At 49.5% G+C, this 22,625-nt stretch overlaps 1 protein-coding gene across 7 annotated transcripts in view; it reads left to right on the plus strand.

The window, feature by feature from the left end:
• The window catches only part of SPTAN1 (spectrin alpha, non-erythrocytic 1), a 97,418-nt gene that overhangs the window by 41,212 nt on the left and 33,581 nt on the right, over window positions 1-22,625 (plus strand). For 4 of the 7 annotated variants that reach the window (XM_053282664.1, XM_053282667.1, XM_053282665.1 and 1 more), the window contains exons 16-34: window positions 836-1,017; window positions 1,198-1,441; window positions 2,278-2,400; window positions 3,720-3,937; window positions 5,495-5,587; window positions 6,122-6,256; window positions 8,892-9,040; window positions 11,053-11,112; window positions 13,467-13,665; window positions 14,302-14,406; window positions 15,977-16,000; window positions 17,176-17,211; window positions 17,476-17,523; window positions 17,730-17,821; window positions 18,071-18,215; window positions 19,238-19,419; window positions 19,561-19,660; window positions 20,096-20,293; window positions 20,543-20,689. In XM_053282664.1, coding sequence (XP_053138639.1) covers window positions 836-1,017; window positions 1,198-1,441; window positions 2,278-2,400; window positions 3,720-3,937; window positions 5,495-5,587; window positions 6,122-6,256; window positions 8,892-9,040; window positions 11,053-11,112; window positions 13,467-13,665; window positions 14,302-14,406; window positions 15,977-16,000; window positions 17,176-17,211; window positions 17,476-17,523; window positions 17,730-17,821; window positions 18,071-18,215; window positions 19,238-19,419; window positions 19,561-19,660; window positions 20,096-20,293; window positions 20,543-20,689 — 2,480 coding nt within the window. The remainder of the gene's footprint in view (window positions 1-835; window positions 1,018-1,197; window positions 1,442-2,277; window positions 2,401-3,719; window positions 3,938-5,494; window positions 5,588-6,121; window positions 6,257-8,891; window positions 9,041-11,052; window positions 11,113-13,466; window positions 13,666-14,301; window positions 14,407-15,976; window positions 16,001-17,175; window positions 17,212-17,475; window positions 17,524-17,729; window positions 17,822-18,070; window positions 18,216-19,237; window positions 19,420-19,560; window positions 19,661-20,095; window positions 20,294-20,542; window positions 20,690-22,625) is intronic. The other 3 variants (XM_053282666.1, XM_053282670.1, XM_053282671.1) reach the window with 1 other exon arrangement.

A 22,625-nucleotide genomic window follows, 5' to 3' on the forward strand; every position in this document is an offset into this window, starting at 1 on the left:
CGGAGCCAGACTCTTGGTCCACCTAGCTCAGGATTGTCTACCTGGCTGGCAGTGGCTTCTCCGAGGCTGCAGGCAGGAGTCTCTCTTAGCCTGGAGATGTCAGGGAGATGAGTCTTGGAGATGCCAGGGAGGGAACTAGGAACCTTAAGAACATAAAAACAGCCCTGCTGGATCAGGCCCAAGGAGGCCCATCTAGTCCAGCATCCTATTTCCCACAGTGGCCCACCAGATGTCGCTGGTAGCCACAGGCAGGAGTCGAGGGCATGCCCTCTCTCCTGCTGTTACTCCCCTGCAACTGGTACTCAGAGGCATCCTTCCTCTGTATCCTTCTGCATGCAAACATGGAGATGCTCTTCCCAGAGCAGCCCCTGAGGGGAATATCTTATAGTGCTCACACATGGAGTCTCCCATTCAAATGCAAACCAGGGTGGACCCTGTTTAGCTAAGGGGACCATTGCTGCTTGCTACCACCAGAGCAGCTCTCCTCCCTGCAGCAACCCCCAAGAATTGGTGCCCTGGGCGACTGCCTAGATTTGCCTCGTGCAGGGATGGGCAGATGGCCCTCCAGCTGTTGAACTACAACTCCCATCATCCCCAGCCACAGGCTCTAGTTCAACACCAGCTGGAGGGCCATGCTCGCCGAAGCAGCGTACACAATTGGAGTGGTCTTGACTTCTGTTCAAATGGGTGACTTTGCTGGAAGGGGGCTTTTTCAGTTCGCTTCTTCCTAAGTACACAATAGCTGCAGCATGAGCTCAAGGAATGCAAAAGGAATTCTCCCCTCCAACCTCTCTCTCTCTCTCTCTCTCTCTCTCTCTCTCTCTCTCTCTCTCAGGGATCAAGCTCCGCGAAGCCAACCAACAGCAGCAATTTAACCGCAACGTGGAAGACATTGAGCTGTGGCTGTACGAGGTGGAAGGCCACTTGGCCTCCGACGATTATGGCAAAGACCTCACCAACGTCCAGAACCTCCAGAAGAAACACGCCCTGCTGGAGGCCGACGTTGCCGCTCACCAGGTACAGCCTCGGCCCTCCAGCCGGAAGCTGGTTTCCAGTCTGTTCCCCACATGCGGTTGGAGGGGAGCTCAAGCTTAAAAGCCTTGTGCAGTGACACCCATCCAGAAACCCATGAAGCGGCCCATGGAACGGGAAGCCTTTCTTTTGTTTTTTGGTAAACGTCTCGATTTCCGGTTTTAGGATCGCATCGATGGCATCACCATCCAGGCCCGCCAGTTCCAGGAGGCTGGCCACTTTGATGCCGATAATATAAAGAAGAAGCAGGAGGCCCTGGTAGCCCGCTACGAAGCCCTGAAGGACCCGATGGTTGCCCGCAAGCAGAAGCTGGCTGACTCCCTTCGCCTGCAACAGCTTTTCCGTGACGTTGAGGACGAAGAAACCTGGATCAGAGAGAAGGAGCCCATCGCTGCTTCGACTAACAGAGGTGGGTGTTTGCTGCCCACAAACAAACTGGTGTCTGTTGAGGTGGAGATTCTGGTGGGTGGAGTCTACTAGGAGTCTTCTAGCTGGGTCATTGCTTGATGCGATCGCACGTCTTTAGGACAGTCCTGGATTGTTTTGGTTGTTTACGTTGCTACGTTGGCGATGCTGTGCGCATATTAACTCCAAACCATTCTCCCACCAAGACGTCTTTATTAAAGGTAAAGTGTCATCAAGTTGGTGTCGATTCCTGGCGCCCACAGAGCCGTGTGGTTTTCTTTTGGTAGAATACAGGAGGGGTTGACCATTGCCTCCTCCCGCGCAGTTTGAGATGATGCCTTCCAACATCTTCCTATATCGTTGCTGCCCAATACAGCACCACTAGGGATTCGAACCGGCAACCTTCTGCTTGTTAGTCAAGTATTTCTCCGCTGCGCCACTTAAGGTGGTTCAGGGTTGCTTTGGCCACCTTTTAATTGTAGGCTAGGTTCTCTCTCTCTTTCAAAAGAGAGTCTGTCCCATCTCTCAGTAACTGCTAATCAAGTGTTGGCAGTGCTATGTGCATATTCACGCCAAGCCATTCTCCCACCAAGACGTCTTCTGCATGCAAAGCAGATGCTCTCCCATTGAGCGATTGCCCCATCCTCATACTTGGCTCCAACTCCAGTGCTGATCCAGATAGGCATTTGGCTTTTCCCGTCCCTTTTCTTTTTCTCCCCACCACCCTTTGTTTCATGTATTTGCTCATTTAAATATTTGTATCCCACTTTTTCATCTCTTCTGTTGTGACTCGAACTTCTCTGTTTTGAATGGCCTGATATCCGCTCTGTTTCCTTCCAGGCAAGGACCTGATTGGGGTCCAGAACTTGCTGAAGAAGCACCAGGCTTTGCAAGCGGAGATTGCCGGCCACGAGCCCCGCATCAAAGCCGTCACCCAGAAAGGAAACGCCATGGTGGAAGAAGGTGTGCGCAGGCCTCTGGGTTCGGAAAATCCGGTGCATTGCATTTCCACAGCTACTTTGTCGGTGCCGTTGAAGCTTAACAAATCCCAGGCAGCAGGAAGTCATGGCACCTAGACTAGGATATTCAGAGGCAGAGTTATTTCACAAAATCTTTATTTGCCCCTGTTTCTGTTCCAAGTGTGTTACCTGTAAAGGTGGTAAAGAGAAGCCCATTGACCCACGCCTCCACAATGTCCATCACTTAGTCTGATAATTTTGTCAAGTTCCATGGCTCCCAAATTTCTGTATCCTGTATCTAAAGAACATTTATCAAGGGCAAAGTACAGCCCTTGCCGAGATTGCCAAGAAATTTGGGACTCACAAAAGGAAGTATTTCCCCCCCTATGGTATGGGGAGGGCATCCTACACGTGACGGGTTATCAGCCTCTGCATGCTCCAAGACAGGACCAATCAACCAAGAGAAACTCACATACACCAGAAGCTGAATTTGGTACCCATCAGTTAAGCAAGTTTCTGTATGTTGACTGACATTGGCACAGTGTATTCTGGCCGGGGGGCGGTGATAGCAGCAAAGAGTTATATAGAGTGATGAATTTGCATCCCTTCACTCTTGAAAACCCAACGCAGCCCTTCTCTGGTTTCTTACATTTCATCTAGCATTGCCCACACCCCATTCAAGAGCGTAATCTCAGGCTTAAGGGCTAAACACCTTCTGGTTGGTTTTCCTTTTTTTTTTTTTAATAAACGGAAAGCTGGGATGCTTAGGATATTGGATTCTGTGCCCGGTACCAAATTTCCCACTTTGAATCACAGCATTAACACAGCCTTGATTATATAGTGAGGATTTTTCAAAGAATGCTGTGAGTTTTGTCAGAAGTCGGGGTTGTGGGTCGATAAAGAGTACACAACCTTTTAACCCCAGCAGCAGCAGCAGAGTTTTGAGACATCTTAAAGGCTCAACAGCTTTGTGGTGACTTAAACTTCCGCGGGCTCTGATCCACAAAATGTTTCTGCTTCAATCAATCTGTTAGTATTAAAAGATCTCCTTATTTTTGATCTGAATCGTGATCCATTGGCATTCATAATAGTGGGTTCTATGCCTGTTGTTACCTTGGGACTCTTATCGGGGAGGATTTGGCAGTGGCCCTTGGATTTATGCACCCCCTTCTCCAATCCCAGGTGGGCGGAAAGCGGGGAGGGAACCCAGAAGCGAGCTCTCAGACCTGAAGAGCATCTCCAAGGATGAAGGATTTGCATGAGCACAGCTAAGGTGTCTTTCCATCCTTGTGTCTTACTTCCAACTCTGTTTCTCCTTCTCAGGACACTTTGCCGCTGAGGACGTGAAGGCCAAATTGAACGACCTGAACCAGAAATGGGAATCCTTGAAAGGCAAGGCCTCCCAGCGTCGGCAAGACCTGGAGGATTCTTTGCAAGCCCAGCAGTACTTTGCCGATGCCAACGAGGCAGAGTCCTGGATGAGGGAAAAGGAGCCCATTGTGGGCAGCACGGATTATGGGAAGGATGAGGACTCTGCTGAGGTAGGCCATTGCTAGCATCTGCAGCGCTTGGACGGTCTCCTGCAAGAGCGGGTTGCTCCTCCCACTGGAGGCGGGGCTATGCAGATGACTTTGTGCTCCTCCCCTTCGGTGGGAGGAGCTTAACCCCGTTCTAGCACAGCCAGCTTCAGGGTCCGAGCTCCAGCTGTATGGAGCTCTCTCTGTCATACTGGCAGCTGGCATTAGCTTTGGTCACCCGTCTGGTCCTGTTGGGGGAAGCTTCTGCCCCACGCCTGCTGTATGCGCTGTGGAGGAGAGAGCCAGATCTGCCCCCAAAGAGGAGCTCCCAAGGTGTGTCGGCCTTTCAGGTGGCCACAGGGCTGACTCTCTAGCACACAGGCAAAAACCAGCTCAGCTCACAGAAAGGAGTGGAAGACGCTCTCGGGCTAGTAATTCCGGCACCTGTCTGCAGTACACTTAGCTCTGTTGCCAAACCCGGACCTTTTATTATGGCCTGTTGCTGGAAAGGCTGTGGGAAAGGGGGAGGCGGTTGAATAGACATCAGCATTGATGGTGCTTTACCAAGGGAGAGCAAGAAGGCAGATCCCTGGCCCCAGGAAGTGCAGTCCGGCAGAAACCTAGAGGGAGGAAGGAGAGGGAGTGCTGGGGCTTAGTTTCAGGGGGCAGATGAAGACTTCAGAGGTCATGCGAGAGGTTTCTTGGAGAAGATGGGTCCTGGGGGGATGTGTAGGAAGGGAGAGAAAAGCATCCAGGAGCTGTTCCGAGAGGCATTTTGTGCGCCCCGAAGTGTGAAAAGTAGCTCTCAGAACAGCTTCCTACACTCCCCAGAGGGTGTGCCCAGAATATCACTGAAGATATTGATGGCATCCCAAAACGTATTTCCAAAAAATCTCTTGCCGCTTTTACCGTCATGCACCAGTAGGTTTTGAAGGCCCGTGATGTTACTTGTCTGTGCTAGTTGGGATTTGCGTGGGTGGGTGGAAAGGACAAGCAGCGGAGCGGGTGGCTTAGTTGAAATGTGCCCGGCATGTCAGTGAAGGCTTTCAGAGTCACCAGCCCTGCCCTTGGGATGAGTCGTGCCTTCATTGGCCTCGAGAAGGCAGAGCCAGGGCTTCTATTGCGACGGTATAAATGTTGCCGTGTGTGTTCGGTTTCAAGCCGAGGGGGCTCTGCTCCACGTGCCGACAGTGAGAGAGGCTGGGCTGGGCTGGGCTGCCGGGTACGTGGGGCAGGGCCTTCTCGGTCATGGCCCCCAGGCTTCGGAATGCTCTCCTGGCTGGCACCCGCTCCTCGGCCTCCATCACAGTTTTTAGAAAACAAAGACGGGGCTCTTCACCCAGGCCTCTCTGTTTAGTGCTGCTGCTTTGGGTTTTGTGTATATAGGGTGGTTTTTTTAAAAAGCTTTCAAATGGAGCTGTATTGTTTTTGTATTTATATGTAAGATCTGTACTTCTTGTATTTTAATTTTGCCTTTTCATTATATTGTCAACTGTGTTGGGATTATTTTAATGAAAAGCCGTATACAGATCGAACAATAAAATAAATAATGTCTCCCCCCGCGCCCCTCCACGCTTTCAGGCCCTTCTCAAGAAGCATGAAGCCCTGATGTCCGATCTCTCTGCCTACGGAAGCAGCATTCAGGCACTGCGGGAGCAGGCCCAGTCATGCCGGGTACGAACAACAATTCTTCTTCTTCTCTCTTTCTAGCAGCCCCAGCAGAGCAGGGAAAAGCGTATGTCAGGAGAGCTGGTCTGGGGTTAGCCAGCATGAATGGGCCCCTTTGCTAAGCAGGGTCCACCCTGGTTTGCATTTGAATGAGAGACTACAGGTGTGAGCACTGGAAGAGCTTCCCCTCGGGATGGGGCTGCTGTGGGAAGAGCACCTAGTTTGGTTGGTAGGTTCCTAGCAGGTGGCTAGTTCGCTCCCTGGCTTCTCCAGAGTCTCTCAGAACTCCTGCCTGCCACCTTGGAGAAGCCGCTGCCAGTCTGGGTAGACAATACTGAGCTAGATGGACCAATGACACTGACTCAGTATATAGCAGCTTCCTATGAGCCCAAATCTGATCCACGGGGCTCTCGGTCCAAGCCCTGTGGTGCCCACCAGTTGAGACTGGGAGAGCTATTCGAGGTCTTGTTGTGGACATTTTGCTGCCTCCAGCTTCCCAGGATGGCAACCTAATGGGCTTTATCTGTGTGTCTCGTTCAGCAACAAGTCGCTCCCATGGATGACGAAACGGGCAAAGAACTCGTCCTGGCTCTGTACGATTACCAAGAGAAGAGTCCCCGGGAGGTTACGATGAAGAAGGGAGACATCCTGACTCTGTTGAACAGCACCAACAAAGTAAGCCTTCCTCTGCTGCTATTGCAAGCTGCCGCTGTACTCCCCAGTGGAACTGATGCAGGGTGATGCCTTAATGGAAATGTTGCTGGGCTACAACTCCCACCACCCCCTTCTGCAAGAGCCCTGGCCATTGCAGCAGAGGCTGGTGGGAGCTATAGTCCAGCAGCATCGAGGCTGAGAACTCCTGACAATAGATGTGTTACTGCATAACCTTTTGTGCTTCCATCGCCCATTTCACGGGATCCCACGGGATATATAGCCATGTGAGCCCTATTATAGGGTCAGGGTGGTTTAGTATGCTGTGTCTTGAGTATAATTGAGGGATTAGGAGTTACGATTGATTGATTGATTGATTGATTGATTGATTGAGTAAGTGCCGTCAAATCTGTGTCAACTCATAGCGACCACATAGATAGATCCTCTCCAGGGTGATCTGTCTTCAACTTGGCCTTTAGGGTCTCTCAGTGGTACATTCATCACTATCAAAACCGAGTCCATCTACCTTGCTGCTGGTTGTCCTCTTCTTCTCTTTCCTTCCACTTTTCCCAGCATTATGGACTTCTCAAGGGAGCAGGATCTTCGCATAATGTGTCCGAAGTAGGATAGTTTGAGTCTGGTCATTTGTGCCTCAAGTGAAAATTCTGAATAGAATGTTATACTATAGGCTTGATTAAACTTTTACCCACGCTGCCACCGGCAAAAAGAAACGATAAAGGCTCTATAATCCTTTGGACCCATTTCAGACTCTCACTGTGTTGGTATATGTGGCTTTGCTTGGCATGGGAAGGGAAGTTTGTTCATTTGTTTATTTGATTTCTATACCGCCCTTCCAAAAATGGCTCAGGGCGGTTTACACAGAGAAATAATAAATAAACAAGACAAATAAGATGGATCCCTGTCCCCAAAGGGCCCATAATCTAAAAATAAACATAAGATAGACACCAGCAACAGTCACTGGAGGTCCTGTGCTGGGGGTGGATAGGGCCAGTTACTCTCCCCCTGCTAAATAAAAGAGAATCACCACATTAAAAGGTGCCTCTTTGCCCAGTTAGCAGGGGTTAGCAAGTGGCAGAACTCACCCAGACCAGAGGTTCCAAACAAATAAACTAGAAGACACTTTATTGCAAACGGCTGTTTGTGGGGTTTTGCTTATCACTCCAAGGCTCTGGGTATTGTACTTGGCTACACTTTGTACAAGGCTACACTTTACTGTGTTTCAAGGTGCTCCTTAACTTCAAATGAAATTGCAGACCAAGCACTTTTCACAAGAACCCAGCCCTTGTTTCAGGCTATCTTAATATGTTCTAGCAGTGTCCCCATAGCTTGAATCATTCACAGGTCGGCCCGTTTCTTTGCGCGATTTCACACACCCCAAATCACAACCTTCCTTTTGTCTGCATGATCACGAATCCTGGGTTGGCAGGGATGCCAGGTGAGCGTCAGTTACTCTTTCATCTGATCCGTGGGAGGAGAGCTGGTCCTGTGGCAGCAAGCATGAATTATCCCCTTTGCTAAGCAGTGTCTGCCCTGGTTTGCATTTGAATGGGCGACTCCCATGTGTGAGCATGTAAATTCCCTTTAGGGCAGGCCTGCACAACATAGACAACTTGCAACTTTTAAAAGGGCAGTCAAGACACATTTGTTCACCCAGGCTTTTAATTAGATACTGTTTTAATTGTGTTTTAATAGTTTTAACTTTTTAAGTTTTACTTGTCGAAAGGTTTTGATCTTTTTATTGGTTGTTTTTATTGTTTGTTTTATTTTATTGTTGTAAACCACCCAGAGAACTTGCGTTTTGGGCAGTATAAAAATATGTAAAATAAATAAAATTAAATAAATAGGGCCCGAGAGCCAGATTTGGCCCCTGGGTACTGTTTTACTGGCCCCAGGTAGGACTATCCTGCAGCAACGTGACAGCTAGAAACTGCCTTGCCATGCCATCCTGTGCCTGTTTACTTGGAAATACGACCCACAGTGTATCCAGCGAGGCTTCACCCCAAGTAAGCATGCCTAGGATCGCAGTCTGCAAGCAGCAGCGATTTAGGGAGAGGAGAGGACTTGGCATTTGTATGGGGCTGGCGGGCACTCCAGGTTCCCCACTGACTCAGCAGGGATAAGGCCTATTTTCTGGCCAATCGCCTTGGTTTAAAATGGTGGGTCCCTTGACCTACAGGCTATGGGGAAGATCGACAAGCAGCTAACAACTGCTTTCCTTAATGTTTTTAATAACTGATTTTAATGTAATGATTGATGTGCTGAAAATTGACCTTGGCCCCCACATCCCAAGTCATGGTTGGTTCCAGCCCACTGGGGCATTTGTGTTATGCCCCCCTGCCTTAGGAGATGGGGCTCAGTGGAAGAGCATCTAGATCCCAAGTCCCCTCCCTGGCAGCATCTCCAAGACAGGGCTGAGAGATTCCTGCCTCTAACCTTGGAGAAGCCGCTGCCAGTCTGGGAAGACAATACTGAGCTAGATAGACCGATGGTCTGACTCAGTATGTGGCAGCTTCCCAGGCTCCTATCCTTGCACACGCCAACCGATCTTGGCTGGAAGTACTTCCGGGGTGGCCGTTCCCAATGAATGGGCGGTGCAGACGGGAAGCGTGATCCAGACCCCCTCTCTCTGTTCCTGCAGGACTGGTGGAAAGTGGAAGTGAACGACCGCCAGGGCTTTGTGCCGGCTGCCTATGTGAAGAAACTAGACCCGGCGCAGTCTGCCTCCCGAGAGAACCTCCTGGACGAGCAAGGCAGCATTGCTCTGCGGCAGGAGCAGATCGACAACCAGTAAGCTCAACCAAGCAGGAGCTGGAAGGAGCTGGCCAGCTGGAGAGGGTTTAGATAGCCGATCCCTCACGTTTCCAGCCGATGGCTAGGCTGAAAAGCTCACCCTGCTCTTCCTTTTTTGTTTACCGAATGGGTCCATTTGCTTCTGAACTGCAGCCGTTTCTACTTCTGTTTCCATTTCCGGCGGTTAAAAAGGCGGCTTTAAACTTAACTCCCTCACTTACATGACCTCTACTCTTGTGTGTGTGTGTGTGTGTCTTAACGATTTCAGTCATCTCATTCCCTTTACAGCATTTGTCTTTTATGATCATCCATCCCGGATTTTCTTAGCATGTGGTTCTGATTGAAATGTCCTCCTCTCTCTCTCTCTATATATATATCTTTAAAAAATCTATTTCCCTGAAGTACAGTACTGTCCCTTTGCAGGGCTGCCTAGAGGCATCACGTTAAGGGGCAGGGGAGGATATTCCTGGCTGTCCTGTCCGGGGACACATACGGTCCAAAAGCGAGAGAAAATTCAGAAACTTTAATTTGCGATGCAAATGAGCAAAGCTGCCAAACTGCGGAGCGCCGTGTGGCGAGGGCTGCTGAGCTTTGGGCAGAGCAGTAGACGGCCGGAGGCGTGTGCTGCCCAGTCATCCTGTGGTGATCTTGGGAAGGGCAGAGCTACTGCTTTGACGCTCCCCCATCGCTGCCGCTGCCGCCCCCCCAGCCCGCTGCTCCCCCTCTCACTGCTGTGTCTTCTTGTGCCTGAGAAATTCACAGCTGCCACTAAATTGGCCCCGAGAGCCAGTGTGGTGTAGTGGTTAGAGTGCTGGACTAGAACCGGGGAGACCCGAATTCAAATCCCCATTTAGCCACGGTACTAGCTAGGTGACTCTGGGCCAGTCACTTCTCTCTCAGCTTAGCCTACTTCACAGGGTTGTTGTGAAAGAGAAACTTAAGTATGTAGTACACCGCTCTGGGCTTCTTGGAGGAAGAGTGGGATATAAATGTAATAAATAATAATAATAAACCAGTGAATAACACCTGTCTGACTGTGTAAACCAGAAATAATAATAATAATAATAAATGGCACCCAGTTCACAGAAATGACAACCACGTTGACTGGGGAAAAACCATATGATGGGAATGAAGAACGTGGCCATCTTTTTTTAAAATACTGATAACGTCCCGGGCACGAGATGTAATGCTTCGCATTTGCCAACCCCCTCCAAGAAGGAATACTTGTATGCCGCCTGTAATGCGCAAAAGTGCTTTCCTGTTCTAGCGACATTCTCCCGCTCAGCAGCCTTCGAAAACAGGGCACTGTTCGCATTTGACTTGCGAAATAGACCAATATTTATATACCGCTTTTCAATAAAAGGTCCCAAAGCGGTTTGCGTAGATATAAATAAATACATTTGTTATTTATTTAGAATATTCAAAAAAAATGAAATGCTTCCCTGTCCCCAAAGGGCTCACAATCTTGAAAAGAAACGTAAGATAGACACCACCAACAGCCACTGGAGGGATGCTGTGCTGGGGACGGATAGGGCCAGTTGCTCCCCCCACCCGCTAAAGAAGGAGAATCACCACTATACAGCGGTGCTGTCTCTTGTTCTGTTAGCAGGGGTTTGGGGCGCGGAGGCTGTGAAGGCACCTGAACAAATCTGTGTTGAAATGAGCTTTTGAACCCTGATCTCCCGGCCCCGAATCCAGTATTGTGTTCCTCCCCATGGCTACTCTGGCTTGGCAGCAAAGCTCCGCCTTCTTTTGGGTTCCAGGAAAGGCAGTGTGGCCCTGTAGTGAGAGCTGGACTGTACTGCTCATGGTTCCTTTTGACAATCATCTGCACACCCATGCACTGATCCGCTTCCCATGGCTTTTATGATGACTCCCTCCCTTCCATGTACATGTCCTCTTCCCTCTCACAAAATGATCCCTGGACGTGCCTCTGCCTCCATTTATTTTTTGTTAATCAGACTAATTTTTGTGCATGCTTTTCTGCTGTGCTCCCTCTGTCTGTGCAGGACTCTCATAACTAAGGAGGCCGGCAGCGTCTCTCTGCGTATGCAACAGGTTGAAGAACTGTGAGTAGGCCTATGTCGACCATGCTGTCTCCACAAAGTCGCCTCTTCGTCCTTCCTCTCTTTCTGTCCCTCCTTCTGTCGTTCCAAGGCTGCCCTCTTGCAGCTCCTTCCCGTCCCAGAGGTCGGCCTCACTGAGTTCAGTGGGATTGACTCCCAAGTAAACTTGCACAGGACTGCAGCCGTGGAAGGCATAACTGGATTTCAGAGAGTCTCTGCTCCAAATGCTGACCTGCTACTTTATTATAGTATGCTTATATAATAATAATAATAATAATAATAATAATAATATCACTTTTCAGAGTGAAAGTGAGCACATCAAAGCAATTTAAAACCAATGTTGAAAGCAACGATAAAAAGCATTCAAAAAACAAAGCTAGAGTAGAAACAAAAAACATTCTCATAGGAAGCTGCCTTCTGCTGAGTCAGACCCTTGGTCCATCTAGCTTAGCATTGTCTGCACAGACTGGCAGCGGCTTCTCTAAGATTGCAGGCAGGAGTCTCTCTCAGCCTGATCTTTGAGATGCTGCCAGGGAGGGAACTTGGAACCTTCTACATGCAAGCATGGAGATGCTCTTCCCAGAGCGGCCCCATCCCCGAAGGGGAACATCTTACAGTGCTCACACAAGGAGTCTCCCATCCAGATGCAAACCAGGGCAGAGCCTGCTTAGCAAAGGGGACAATCCATGCTTGCTACCACAAGACCAGCTCTCTTCCCATAGATATGGGAGTTCTAGACATTCTGTGGTAGATTTGCATTTTGTAGGGATTGCACTTCATTATTTTCAGACTTCCAAGAGTATGCAAAAGTTAAGCTAGTTATCAAAAAGACCCCCAAATTCTAATGGTCTCCCTCTCGACTGAGGGCAGATCCTTATAGCAGCTTGGGGGGCAGAGATCTCATGGAGGAGATCTGTTTGAAACAAATTCTCTGGCTAGCACTCCAAGATGTCTGGCACTGGCCACAGAATTCAGAGAAAGCACTGGTCCCTTTGCAGGACTCATCATTTCACCATGAACTAGCCAGACTTCCTGTTATTGCCAACCACAGGTTTCCCGATCATGGTTTTCAGTATCTGCGACTGGGAAATTGTGGCAGCTCTTGCCAACAATGACCCGAGTTTGGCAAGATTTCTTGGCAATTTGGGGGTTTATTTTGCAATTTTTGGGAGTCGGGATGATTTCCAGGGCTCAGGGATGATTTTCAGGGGTTTCCAGAGTGAATTTGGGGGGTCAAGGTGATTTTCAGGGTTCCCCTTCACTCCTCTTACTGTCTCATGGCAATTTGGAGGGATTTCACCCCGATTTTTAACTGCATTTTGCTGTCTTTTCATGACCATTATTCCCCTAAACGCCCCCCCCCCCCGGTTTGCTATTGATTTCAATGTCTCGCCAATCGCAAATTCACCAACCGCGAGGTTTTACCAGAACAGAAACTTCGTTGTTGGCTAAAGATGACTGTGTGAGCACTGCAAGAGATTCCCCTCGGGGGATGAAGCTGCTCTAGGAAGAGCAGAAGCTTCCAAGTCCCCTCCCTGGCAGCATCTCCAAGATAAGGCTGAGAGAGATTCCTGCCTGCAACCTTGGAGAAGCTGCTGCCAGTCTGGGTAGACAATACTGAGCTAGATAGACCAAGGGTCTGACTCAGTATATGGCAGTTCCCTATGTTCCTCTCTCAGCCCTATCTTGGAGATGCTGCCAGGGAGGGGGACTTTGAACCTCCTACTCTTCCCAGAGCAGCTCCATCTCCTAACGTCCCCTGTCGTACAGTGCGCATGCCTGTAGTCTCCCATTCAGTCACACACCAGGGCAGACCCTGCTTAGCAAAGGGGACAAGTCATGCTTGCTGCCCCAAGACCAGCTCTGCCCCTTGCTGCCTGCCTCGCCACATCTGGCAGGGTTACCCAGAGCAGGGCCTCTGAAGAGGACCTCAAGGTCCGGGTAGGGACATACCGCGTGTGTCTTGTTCATCTGGACAGTAACTGTTCTGTGCGCAAGGTTCCTGCAGGCGTGGGTTTTGTGTGCTTTTTTTTTGGCTTGCTGGCCTTGCAGCTCGCTTTGACTTTCTCGGCAGCGTCGATCCGAGATTTTCAATTTGCTTTGCAGCTCCTCGCTCCGGGGGCCTTGTGTGTCCGAGGTCTCGTTTCAGTGTCCCAGCTTCCGTAGAGCCTAGGTCTTTTAGAGGCCGCAGCCGTGCGTAGAGCACTGTGGTGTCGTAGAACTATGGCGTGGTCCTTTCAGGTGTCTCTTCACCCCACCTCGGATGCCCCCCGTCCATGTTGAATCGCGGCCCGGGTGCCCATCCGAGACGGGAGAGAGCTGACCGGGCCCCCTCGCCCCTCCCCTCTGTGCCCCAGGTACCACTCCCTCCTCGAACTGGGGGAGAAGCGCAAAGGCATGCTGGAGAAGAGCTGCAAGAAGTTCATGCTCTTCCGGGAGGCCAACGAGCTCCAGCAGTGGATCAACGAGAAGGAGGCGGCCCTCACCAACGAGGAGGTCGGCGCCGATCTGGAGCAGGTGGAGGTGCTGCAGAAGAAATTTGATGACTTCCAGAAGGTGCGTTGGGGCGTTGGGCTTGGGAAGTGGCAGGATGCGAGTGGGGGAGCGATCAGCCTTCCCACCCTCTCCCCGCCAATCCAGGATGCCTGCTAGGAGCCTCCCAAGTGCAGTTCAAAGGAAGCAAACCCAGCCTGAGTGAGTGGGCGGGGCACGGCTTAAATCCCACCCTTCCTCCAGAGCGCAGGGTCGTAGGTCATAGGAACGGAGGAAGCTGCCTTCTACCCCTTGGTCAGACTCTTGGTCCATCTAGCTCAGGATTGTCTACCCAGACTGGCAGCAGCTTCTCCAAGGTTGCAGGCAGGCGCCTCTCCCCGCCCTATCTGGAGATGCTGCCAGGGATTGAAACTGGGACCTTCTGCATGCAGGCAGGCAGATGCTCTTCCCAGAGCGGTCCCATCCCCTAAGGGAAGTATCTTCCAGCGCTCTCACCTGTAGTCTCCCTTATACGGAGGCAGGCCCTGCTTAGCAAGGAGGACAGTTCCTGCTTGCTACCACAAGGCCAGCTCTCCATCTTGAAACGGCAGTCCAGAAAGTAACCGTACTAACCTTAGACTGTGGTCGGCCCGATATCATCCAATGGGACGTAGAAGTGCTTCTCGCTGGCTGAATCTCCACCTTTTCTGCTCCACGCAGGACCTGAAGGCCAACGAGTCGCGACTGAAGGACATCAACAAGGTGGCCAACGACCTGGAATCCGAAGGGCTGATGGCCGAAGAAGTACAGGCGGTGCAACAGCAGGTCGGTCCCTGCCTGCCTAAGTCTCCTTGTGCCGCAATTGACACACGTGTTGCGTCTCTTCTGTTACACACACACACACACCCTGATAAGAGCATCTTGAGGATGAGTCTGCCTTAAATTGTGCGGAATGCTGCTTCTCCCTAGCTCCAAGCTAGCCTCGTGGCAGCATCTGCCCGCACCTGTATTTTACAGAGTGAAGACACAGCTTAAGGCCGTCCGCGCGGTTGCTCCTTGCTTTCACCGTGGACGTGTTGTAGCCGGCACAGAATTCACGGCGCTCGCTGCACAATCTGCAGGAGATCATGCAGATGCCTTGCTGCTTCTGTTAGGTGCAAAGAAGCCCAGAGATGTTAGATGATTTTGGACTTCTGATTATTTGTTTGAAACACTTGTATGCTGCCAGAAACTAGAGATGTGCATGGACCCGGTGGGGTGGGGGTATACCTTTAAGAGCAGGGGGAGGGTGCTCTTACCCTCCCTGCCGTGTTTCCGGGCACTGCCTGTTAATTCCAGCCAAAGAGGACACAGGGCGGCAGGGGGGTCTTCTGCCACCCCGTTGGACACTTTTAAAATGGAACACCAGTGGGGGGAACACGGCGGGATGGGTGAGGGCACCCTCCCCCACTCTTAAAGGTATGCCCCCCCCAGCCTTCAAGCTGGCCGAACAACCGGTTCGAACCGGTTCGGGGGCCCTTAAAAGGGCTTCCAAACCGGCTTGCGCACATCCCTGCCAGGAACCTGTGTCTCTAGGTGGTATCCAAAGTTCAAAATACAGACCCCCAAATTTAAAATATCTAACAGTTTAAATAGTTTATGGTTTTAAAGCTTCGGTTTTTAGAGTTGTGTTTGTGTTTTAAAATGGTTTTAATTATGTTAAAGTGTCGAAGGTTGTTTTTAGATTGTGAACTGCCCCGAGACTTTTTTGTAGGGGTTGGGTGGGTAATAGAAATGCGCTTACTAAATACGTTAGTAAATTAATGCAAACCTTGCTTTTATGTAAAAACTACTGTGGCAAACTAACCAAAAGCCTGTCTAAACAGGCTGCTTCTGTGCAAATAAGCCCTTCAGTGTTAAACAGTATTATGACGTTTGCAACGTCTCTTTCTCAATTTGGCTCCAGCTTTTTCTCCGCTAGCCCATCGGAGAGTGCTCTTAACTCCCACTGTAACCATAAGGGCCGACTCGAGAAGGGCTTCGTCCTCCTGTCCACGGTTCAGCAAGCACTTTGAATCACAAGACATTTGCAATGCTTGTTCACATCTTAAGCTTTCCACAACATGTTCTGTTTATTATGCCTCTGCGTCAACAGCAACAAAGCACAATACCATGATACGTTTCCTTCCCAGACCCCCTAGATAAGTTGGAGTAATATTTCTCAGGAGCACTTTGTTCCTCTTATGATTTTAGAAGCATTCTGTAGCTATGCAATACTTTTAAAAGCCCATGTGGCCTGTCTTCTCTTTTATGAAAGGCGCAGTAACATTTTGTTAGCCGCCCCTTCCCAAAGGGTTCATATTTTTCTGGATTCTCTCATACAAACATAAACACGTATGCTTCCTTCTCTCTACAGGAAGTCTATGGAATGATGCCACGGGTAAGCCTATTTTGCTGTTTTTAATCTTTGCTCAGTCTTTAAAAGAAACAGAACGGAGATATCGAGCACATGAGTCCTTAAATTGAAAAGGTAGGGTGTGTGTGTGTGTGTGTGTGTATATGAGTGACGGAAGGTATTAAGAATTTTTTTAGCCTACATTCCTTAAGGAAAGTAAGCTTAGGAAATTACCCAGGTGTGTCTGTCTGTCCATGCGTGTGCTTGCTCCCCTGTTCCATCAATTTCACAATGCCTGAACCAATTTGGACCAATTTTGTTACAGTTGTAGACATAGGAACACCTCAGCAGCGTCGTTTGTGATGTCATCCACCCCAATTCAGGATGGCAACCCGTCTTGAATGACGCGTGAACATTTGAGGTGCAAGTGGCCTAACCTGTGAACAGCCTAGCCGATTTGAACCAAATTTGGTACAGTTGTAGGGACATAGTTTGTGGTGGTGTCATCCAACCCAATTCAAGATGGCGGACGCATGGACATTTGAGTTGCAAGTGGGCTAACTTGTGAATTGCCTAACTTATTTGGACCAAATTTGCTACGCTTATAGCTGCATGTAGTGATACCTCAGTGGCGCAGTTTGTTATGATGTCATCCACCCCAATTCAAGATGCTGGATGTGTGAACATTTTTGTTGGAAGTGGGACAACTTGTGAAGATGGTAATTCTCAATTACGATTATAGTGAAAGGAAACTAGTCAGATTAGTTCTTACCAGGACTTCTTTTTTTGTACCGGGGGAGTGAGGAGAACAGTGGCATGGATCTAAAGGTGCTCTTTCATTCATGGAAGGGCTGTTTCCAACTTAGTCAAAGAGCATTGTGGGAGAAAACATATCCTTTATCCAGAGAAGTTCTTCCTTTAGCAGAAGCGCTTATGCCATTTTCCTTGTTCACCACATTTCCCGCTCTGATCAGCGTATTGTGATGCGGCATTACGAGGAGTCGGTTTCTTGATCAGGTGCAAGAGTTCATGGAATAACACTACGAGTGCAGTCCTGTGCATACTTACCTGGAAGTAAGCCCCACCGAACACAGTGGGTGTTACTTCTGAGTAAACATACATAGGATTGTGCTGCATGTTTTGGAAAAGGTATTGGTGTTTTGATTTGTGTGTGGTTTTAAGCTCTTTTGTAAAATGTTCCTGGTAATTCTTTCAAACAGGATGAAACTGATTCCAAGACGGCATCTCCTTGGAAGGTAGGAAACACCACCCCACACCAAACTGCTTTTAACATTCACTTAAAACAAAATTAAATAAATATAAAAGCCATCAACCTAACCATTCTGTATGATGGTGAGGGTTTGGGGAAAATCGATCTATTTAATTTGCTTAAATATTTGCATGTAACACTAAGACGTTAATCTTTAGGCATGTGAAAAATGGTTTTGGGAAGCTGGTGTGATCCAAATTTGATGGTTATACGTCTGATTAAGATTTGTTTTTAATTCCCTTTATTCTAGTCTGCAAGATTGATGGTGCACACAGTGGCAACATTTAACTCTATCAAGGTGAGAATATGTTGGGTTGCTTTATTCTTCCAGAAACAGGTTCATCCCAGATGCTTAGAATCCTGCATCTCTGTTCTGTTGCTTTGTGCTGTCAATTCGAATAAAGATTAGGGCTTGATGCTTACACAATTGTGAATTTGTTTTCAAGGAATGAATTGCCAGTGGTTCATGAACAAAGTCTTTTTCTTTCCTCTTCTGCCCTCTAGGAGCTGAATGAACGCTGGAGATCTCTCCAGCAGCTAGCCGAAGAACGCAGCCAGCTTTTGGGAAGCGCCCACGAGGTTCAGAGATTCCACAGGTAAGAAAGTGCTTCTGGTAGCCTTTTCTTGAAACTGTTAATGTTCAGTCTTGAGTGAAACCCTTTAGGATGGTGTGAAGAGAGGGGCTCTGTTCTGACAAGCCATGACGCCAAACCATGGTTTCAAGAAGCTTAACCATGGCTTCATGCCTCCGTGCCGCAGCTGGGGAGCGCCATCCCTACATGGCCTAGTTGTCCAAAAGAGGCTTGCTGGCAAACGTCTGTTTCATTTCTTCTCTGCCTTTACAGAGACGCTGATGAGACCAAGGAATGGATTGAAGAAAAGAATCAGGCTCTAAACACAGACAACTATGGCCACGATCTGGCGAGCGTCCAGGCACTGCAGCGCAAGCACGAGGGCTTTGAGAGGGATCTCGCCGCTCTCGGAGACAAGGTTAGATGGAGCACTGTGGACCACTCGGTCTTTGGAGAGACATAGGGATCTGCCTTCTATGGAGTCATACCGTTGGTCCATCTACCTTAGTATTGTCTACACCAGGGATGCTCAACGTTGGGTCCCCAGCTGTTATTGGACTTCAGCTCCCATAATCCCTAGCCCCAGTGGCCTTTGGCTGGGGATTTGGTTGGGGATTATGGGAGTTGAAGTCCAATAACATCTGGAGACCCAAGGTGGAGAACCCCTGGTCTACAGGCTGGCAGTGGATCTCCAAGGTTTCAGGCAGGAGCGTTTCCTAGAGATGACTCTTTCCTAGAGATGCTGCCAGGGTTTGAACTCGGGACCTCCTGCATGCAAAGCAAATGCTCGTCCACTGAGCTGTGGCCCTTCTTCATAGAGGACCCTGCCTTATACGGAGACAGACTCGTCCATCAGGATGGTCTACACTGACCAGCAGCGGCTTTCCCGGGTTCCAGCTGGGTTTTCCCCAGCCCTGCCTGGAGATGCTCTCGGGGATTGAACCTGGGACCGCTCTGTCATGGAGCTGTGGGCCCTTCTCCGTATAAGAAGCTGCCTTATGCTGAATCAGGCCCTTAGTTCATCTTCCTTAGGATTGTCTGCACTGACTGGCAGCAGCTCTCCACGGTTTCAGGAGAGCTTTCCCAACCGTCCTTGGAGATCCTGCCGGGGATTGAACCCGGGACCTTCTGCAGGCAAAGAAGGGGCTCTATTGCTGAGCTACGGCCTCATCCCTGTCAAGAGAATCAGTTCATAGGAACAGAGGAAGCTGCCTCTTACTGAGTCAGGCCCTTGGTCCATCTGGCTCAGGATTGTCTGCACTGACTGGCAGCGGCTCTCCAAGGTTCCAGGCAGGAGTCTTTCCCAGGCCAACCTGGAGATGCTGCCGGGGATTGAACCCGGGACCTTCAGCGTGCAACGGAGACACTCTGCTGCTGAGCTACGGTCTCATCCCCCGGCAATATTAACCCCGCTCCCTCTAATGATTTCCGCCACCCCAGGTGAACTCTCTCGGCGAGACTGCGGAACGCCTGATTCAGTCCCACCCGGAGTCTGCTGAAGACCTCCAAGAAAAATGCACTGAGCTGAACCAGGCCTGGAGCAGCCTGGGGAAGCGGGCCAACCAGCGCAAGGAGAAACTTGGGGACTCCCACGACCTGCAGCGTTTCCTCAGTGATTTCAGGTAGGTTCAAAACAAACCCAAAACAAAACCCGTCTGAGTTGGGGTGGGGTTGGACTGGGCAGGTTTTGATCCCAGGTTTCACCCCTTCCACAAATGTGTGGACTTGGAGCAGATGTTGATGCTGCGTTTGGGTCTGCACAGGGATCTTATGTCTTGGATCAATGGAATCCGTGGGCTGGTGTCCTCAGACGAACTGGCCAAGGATGTGACCGGAGCTGAGGCTTTACTGGAGAGACACCAGGTCAGTCAATAGCCCAGTTACGCTGCCAACGAGCAAGGGCATATTCCCATCAGTGGGACCGGCACTGGAGTGACTTGTGATGTGCTGGGGGGAAAGATCCAGATCATCACCTCTGAGCTAGTCAAGGACTGTGGAAGGGGGAGAGAAGGGAAGAGGTGTCAGCAGGGCTGCCCACAGCTTCTGCCAGGGTGGGATTTGCTTCCGTAGGAGCCAGAAATGGCGGCCTTCACTCTTCTTGCTGAACACAGAAAGCGTGGCTTGATAGCGCAGGAGAACCATTGATCCCTGACATCTGCGGGCCATGAACTCGCTATAAGGAATGAGCCGTCTCCTGCTCAGATCTGTGCCCGCCCTTGGGAACACACAAGCCCCACGGCTGTCTGCCGCAGAAGTGCCACAGCTGTTGCTTCATAAGGGCCTCTCTCTGTGTTACAGGAACACCGCACGGAAATCGACGCCAGGGCTGGCACGTTCCAGGCCTTTGAGCAGTTTGGGCAGCAGCTCCTGGCACACGGGCACTATGCCAGTCCAGAGATCAAGGAGAAGCTGGACATCCTCGACCAAGAACGGGCCGACTTGGAGAAAGCCTGGGTCCAGCGCCGAATGATGTTGGACCAGTGCCTGGAATTGCAGGTGCCCCTGTTGCACTAAACTGCCTGCTTTCTAAAGCGGGGGTCCTCGACCTTAGGTGCCCAGATGTTGTGGGACTACAACTCCCAGCATCCCCAGCCACAATGGCCAAAGGCTTTTGTGGCTAGGGATGCTGGGAGTTGTAGTCCAGCAACATCTGGGCACCCAGGGTCGAGGACCCCTGTTCCGAAGGATGCAGTTTGGGGCAGCGGCGGTTGCTCAGTCCCCTGACATTTTTGTCTTGCTTTTTAGCTGTTCCACAGAGACTGTGAGCAAGCAGAGAACTGGATGGCTGCCCGGGAGGCTTTCTTGAACACGGAAGACAAAGGCGATTCTTTAGACAGTGTGGAGGCTCTCATTAAGAAACACGAGGACTTTGACAAGGCAATCAATGTTCAGGTGAGCAGGGTGATTACGGTTTTTTTTAGATTGTGAGCCCTTTGGGGACAGGGAGCCATCTTATTTATTTATTCTTTTTCTGTGTAAACTGCCATGAGCCATTTTTGGAAAGGCGGGATAGAAATCAAATAAATAATCATCATCATCAGTGAACAGTCAGCTGACAGCTTAAGTTCCCTGATATATGTATGGAAGGCTCCCCCCTGCCACCATTCTAAGCCCAATAATAATTAAGTAATTAACTCTTATTTGTTAGCCACCCCATAACAAATTGTTCTCTGGGCGGCTTACAACACAATGTTTAAAACATAAGATAAGACACAACACATTAAATCATAACAGACCAAGGAAGGGAGAAGAAAATACAAAATATAATACAAGTCCATTTCAAATACATCTTTAATAATCTGTTAAAAGCCGATCAAAATTTTAAAAGGTCTGAGCGAACAAAAAGGTCTTCACCTGGTGTCTAAAAGAGCAAAGTGACGAAGACAGGCGACCCTCTCTGGGGAGGCTATTCCAAAAATGGGGTGCAACCCTTGCCCCATGTGCCCCTTATGAAATTAAATTGCATAGAACTTTTCCAAATGGGTTGCAATATGAAAAGAGATAAATTGCAGTGGCATGCAACTTTGATTAGGACCAACTAAGACGTCACGCAGTTTGTGAGCAAGCTTTCAAGTGCATCGGAACTCTTCTTCAGATGGATGTTAAACAAACAAACAAAAAGTTGTGCGGAGAGAAGGTGGTGGTGGGCGTCGCAAAGTTGCTGCTCACGGGAAAGGAGTCGAGTTAGAAATGGTTTCTGTGTGTTGCTTGGTTTGGAAGGCGGGCATGGCAGCTGTTGCCAGGTGCTCAGACCCTAGGGATGGCCACTAGGGGACGTGGCTGGATTTGATTGACAGGCAGAGTTCCGTGGGCATCAGAACCTGGGTATCAGCAGGAGAGAATTCAGTTGGGAGTTAACTGACAGCAGATGAAGAAGCAACAGACCGGTTGGAAACGGGATGTGGAAGGATTGACCAGGGAAAGAGCTGGTTAAAAAAGTAAAAAATGTAAGACGGGAGGAGGAAAAGGTGGGCTGGGTTTAAGGGGTGGTGGAAGGAAGGTTAGGAGGGGAAAGCATGATAAATCTTCACCTTCAGAACAGCTTCCCAAGTCAAACCTAGCCATTTATATCTGGCAGAGCCGTAGTGGAAGCAACACTATCAGAGGCTGATGAATTAATCCTCTTTTAAGTTCTCTGTCAATTTCAAAGTATCACATCTGGAGAAATAATAAATGCTCTTTACTTCTAAGCAATCTCTGGTGGTGTGAGTCCTATGCTGACAGCATTTGCCACTTGTGATGGGGAGTAAATATTAAATACTGGAGAGAGAGAAATCTTATAGTGAAGGATGCAGGGACTAAACGGTGGCAACGGATCAAGGCAGAGATAGGTTTGGTCGCCAGGCTGTAGGCTGACAGAATCGCCACAGATGGGATGGAGAAGCCCCCATCTGTATTAATGTTAAGACAGGGTACAGAGGGATTTCTGTAGACTTAGGTGCAGGAAGATCTCAGGTGGTACTAAAAAAGCAAAGGCTGTCCTCCCTCTGGAAATATGAATGCCAGGTTCAGTTATTTGAATCTGTCTGGCACTGATTGGAATGGAAGGCAAAGAGCAGAAGTAAAAAGGTGTTAGAAAATGGAGAGACCGTGGAGAATAGAGAGAGGTCCTTCAGGCTATTGTGTCTCGGTTCTAGAGCAACAACAGTGTTCCTCACCGGAGAGTCTGCTGCTACTTCCACAGGAAAAAAAAATATTGGAATTGGTTTGCTGGTACAGATCCAACACGATTAGCACAGTGCCTCTGAGAAGTTGACAGGAATCACAAGAAGTGACTGCATTTCCCTGGTTGTAAAGACATCTGCACCAACACTCACTGCAATATCAA

The sequence above is a fragment of the Hemicordylus capensis genome, chromosome 17, assembly GCF_027244095.1.
Source record: "Hemicordylus capensis ecotype Gifberg chromosome 17, rHemCap1.1.pri, whole genome shotgun sequence".
In the NCBI taxonomy this organism is placed as follows: domain Eukaryota; kingdom Metazoa; phylum Chordata; class Lepidosauria; order Squamata; family Cordylidae; genus Hemicordylus; species Hemicordylus capensis.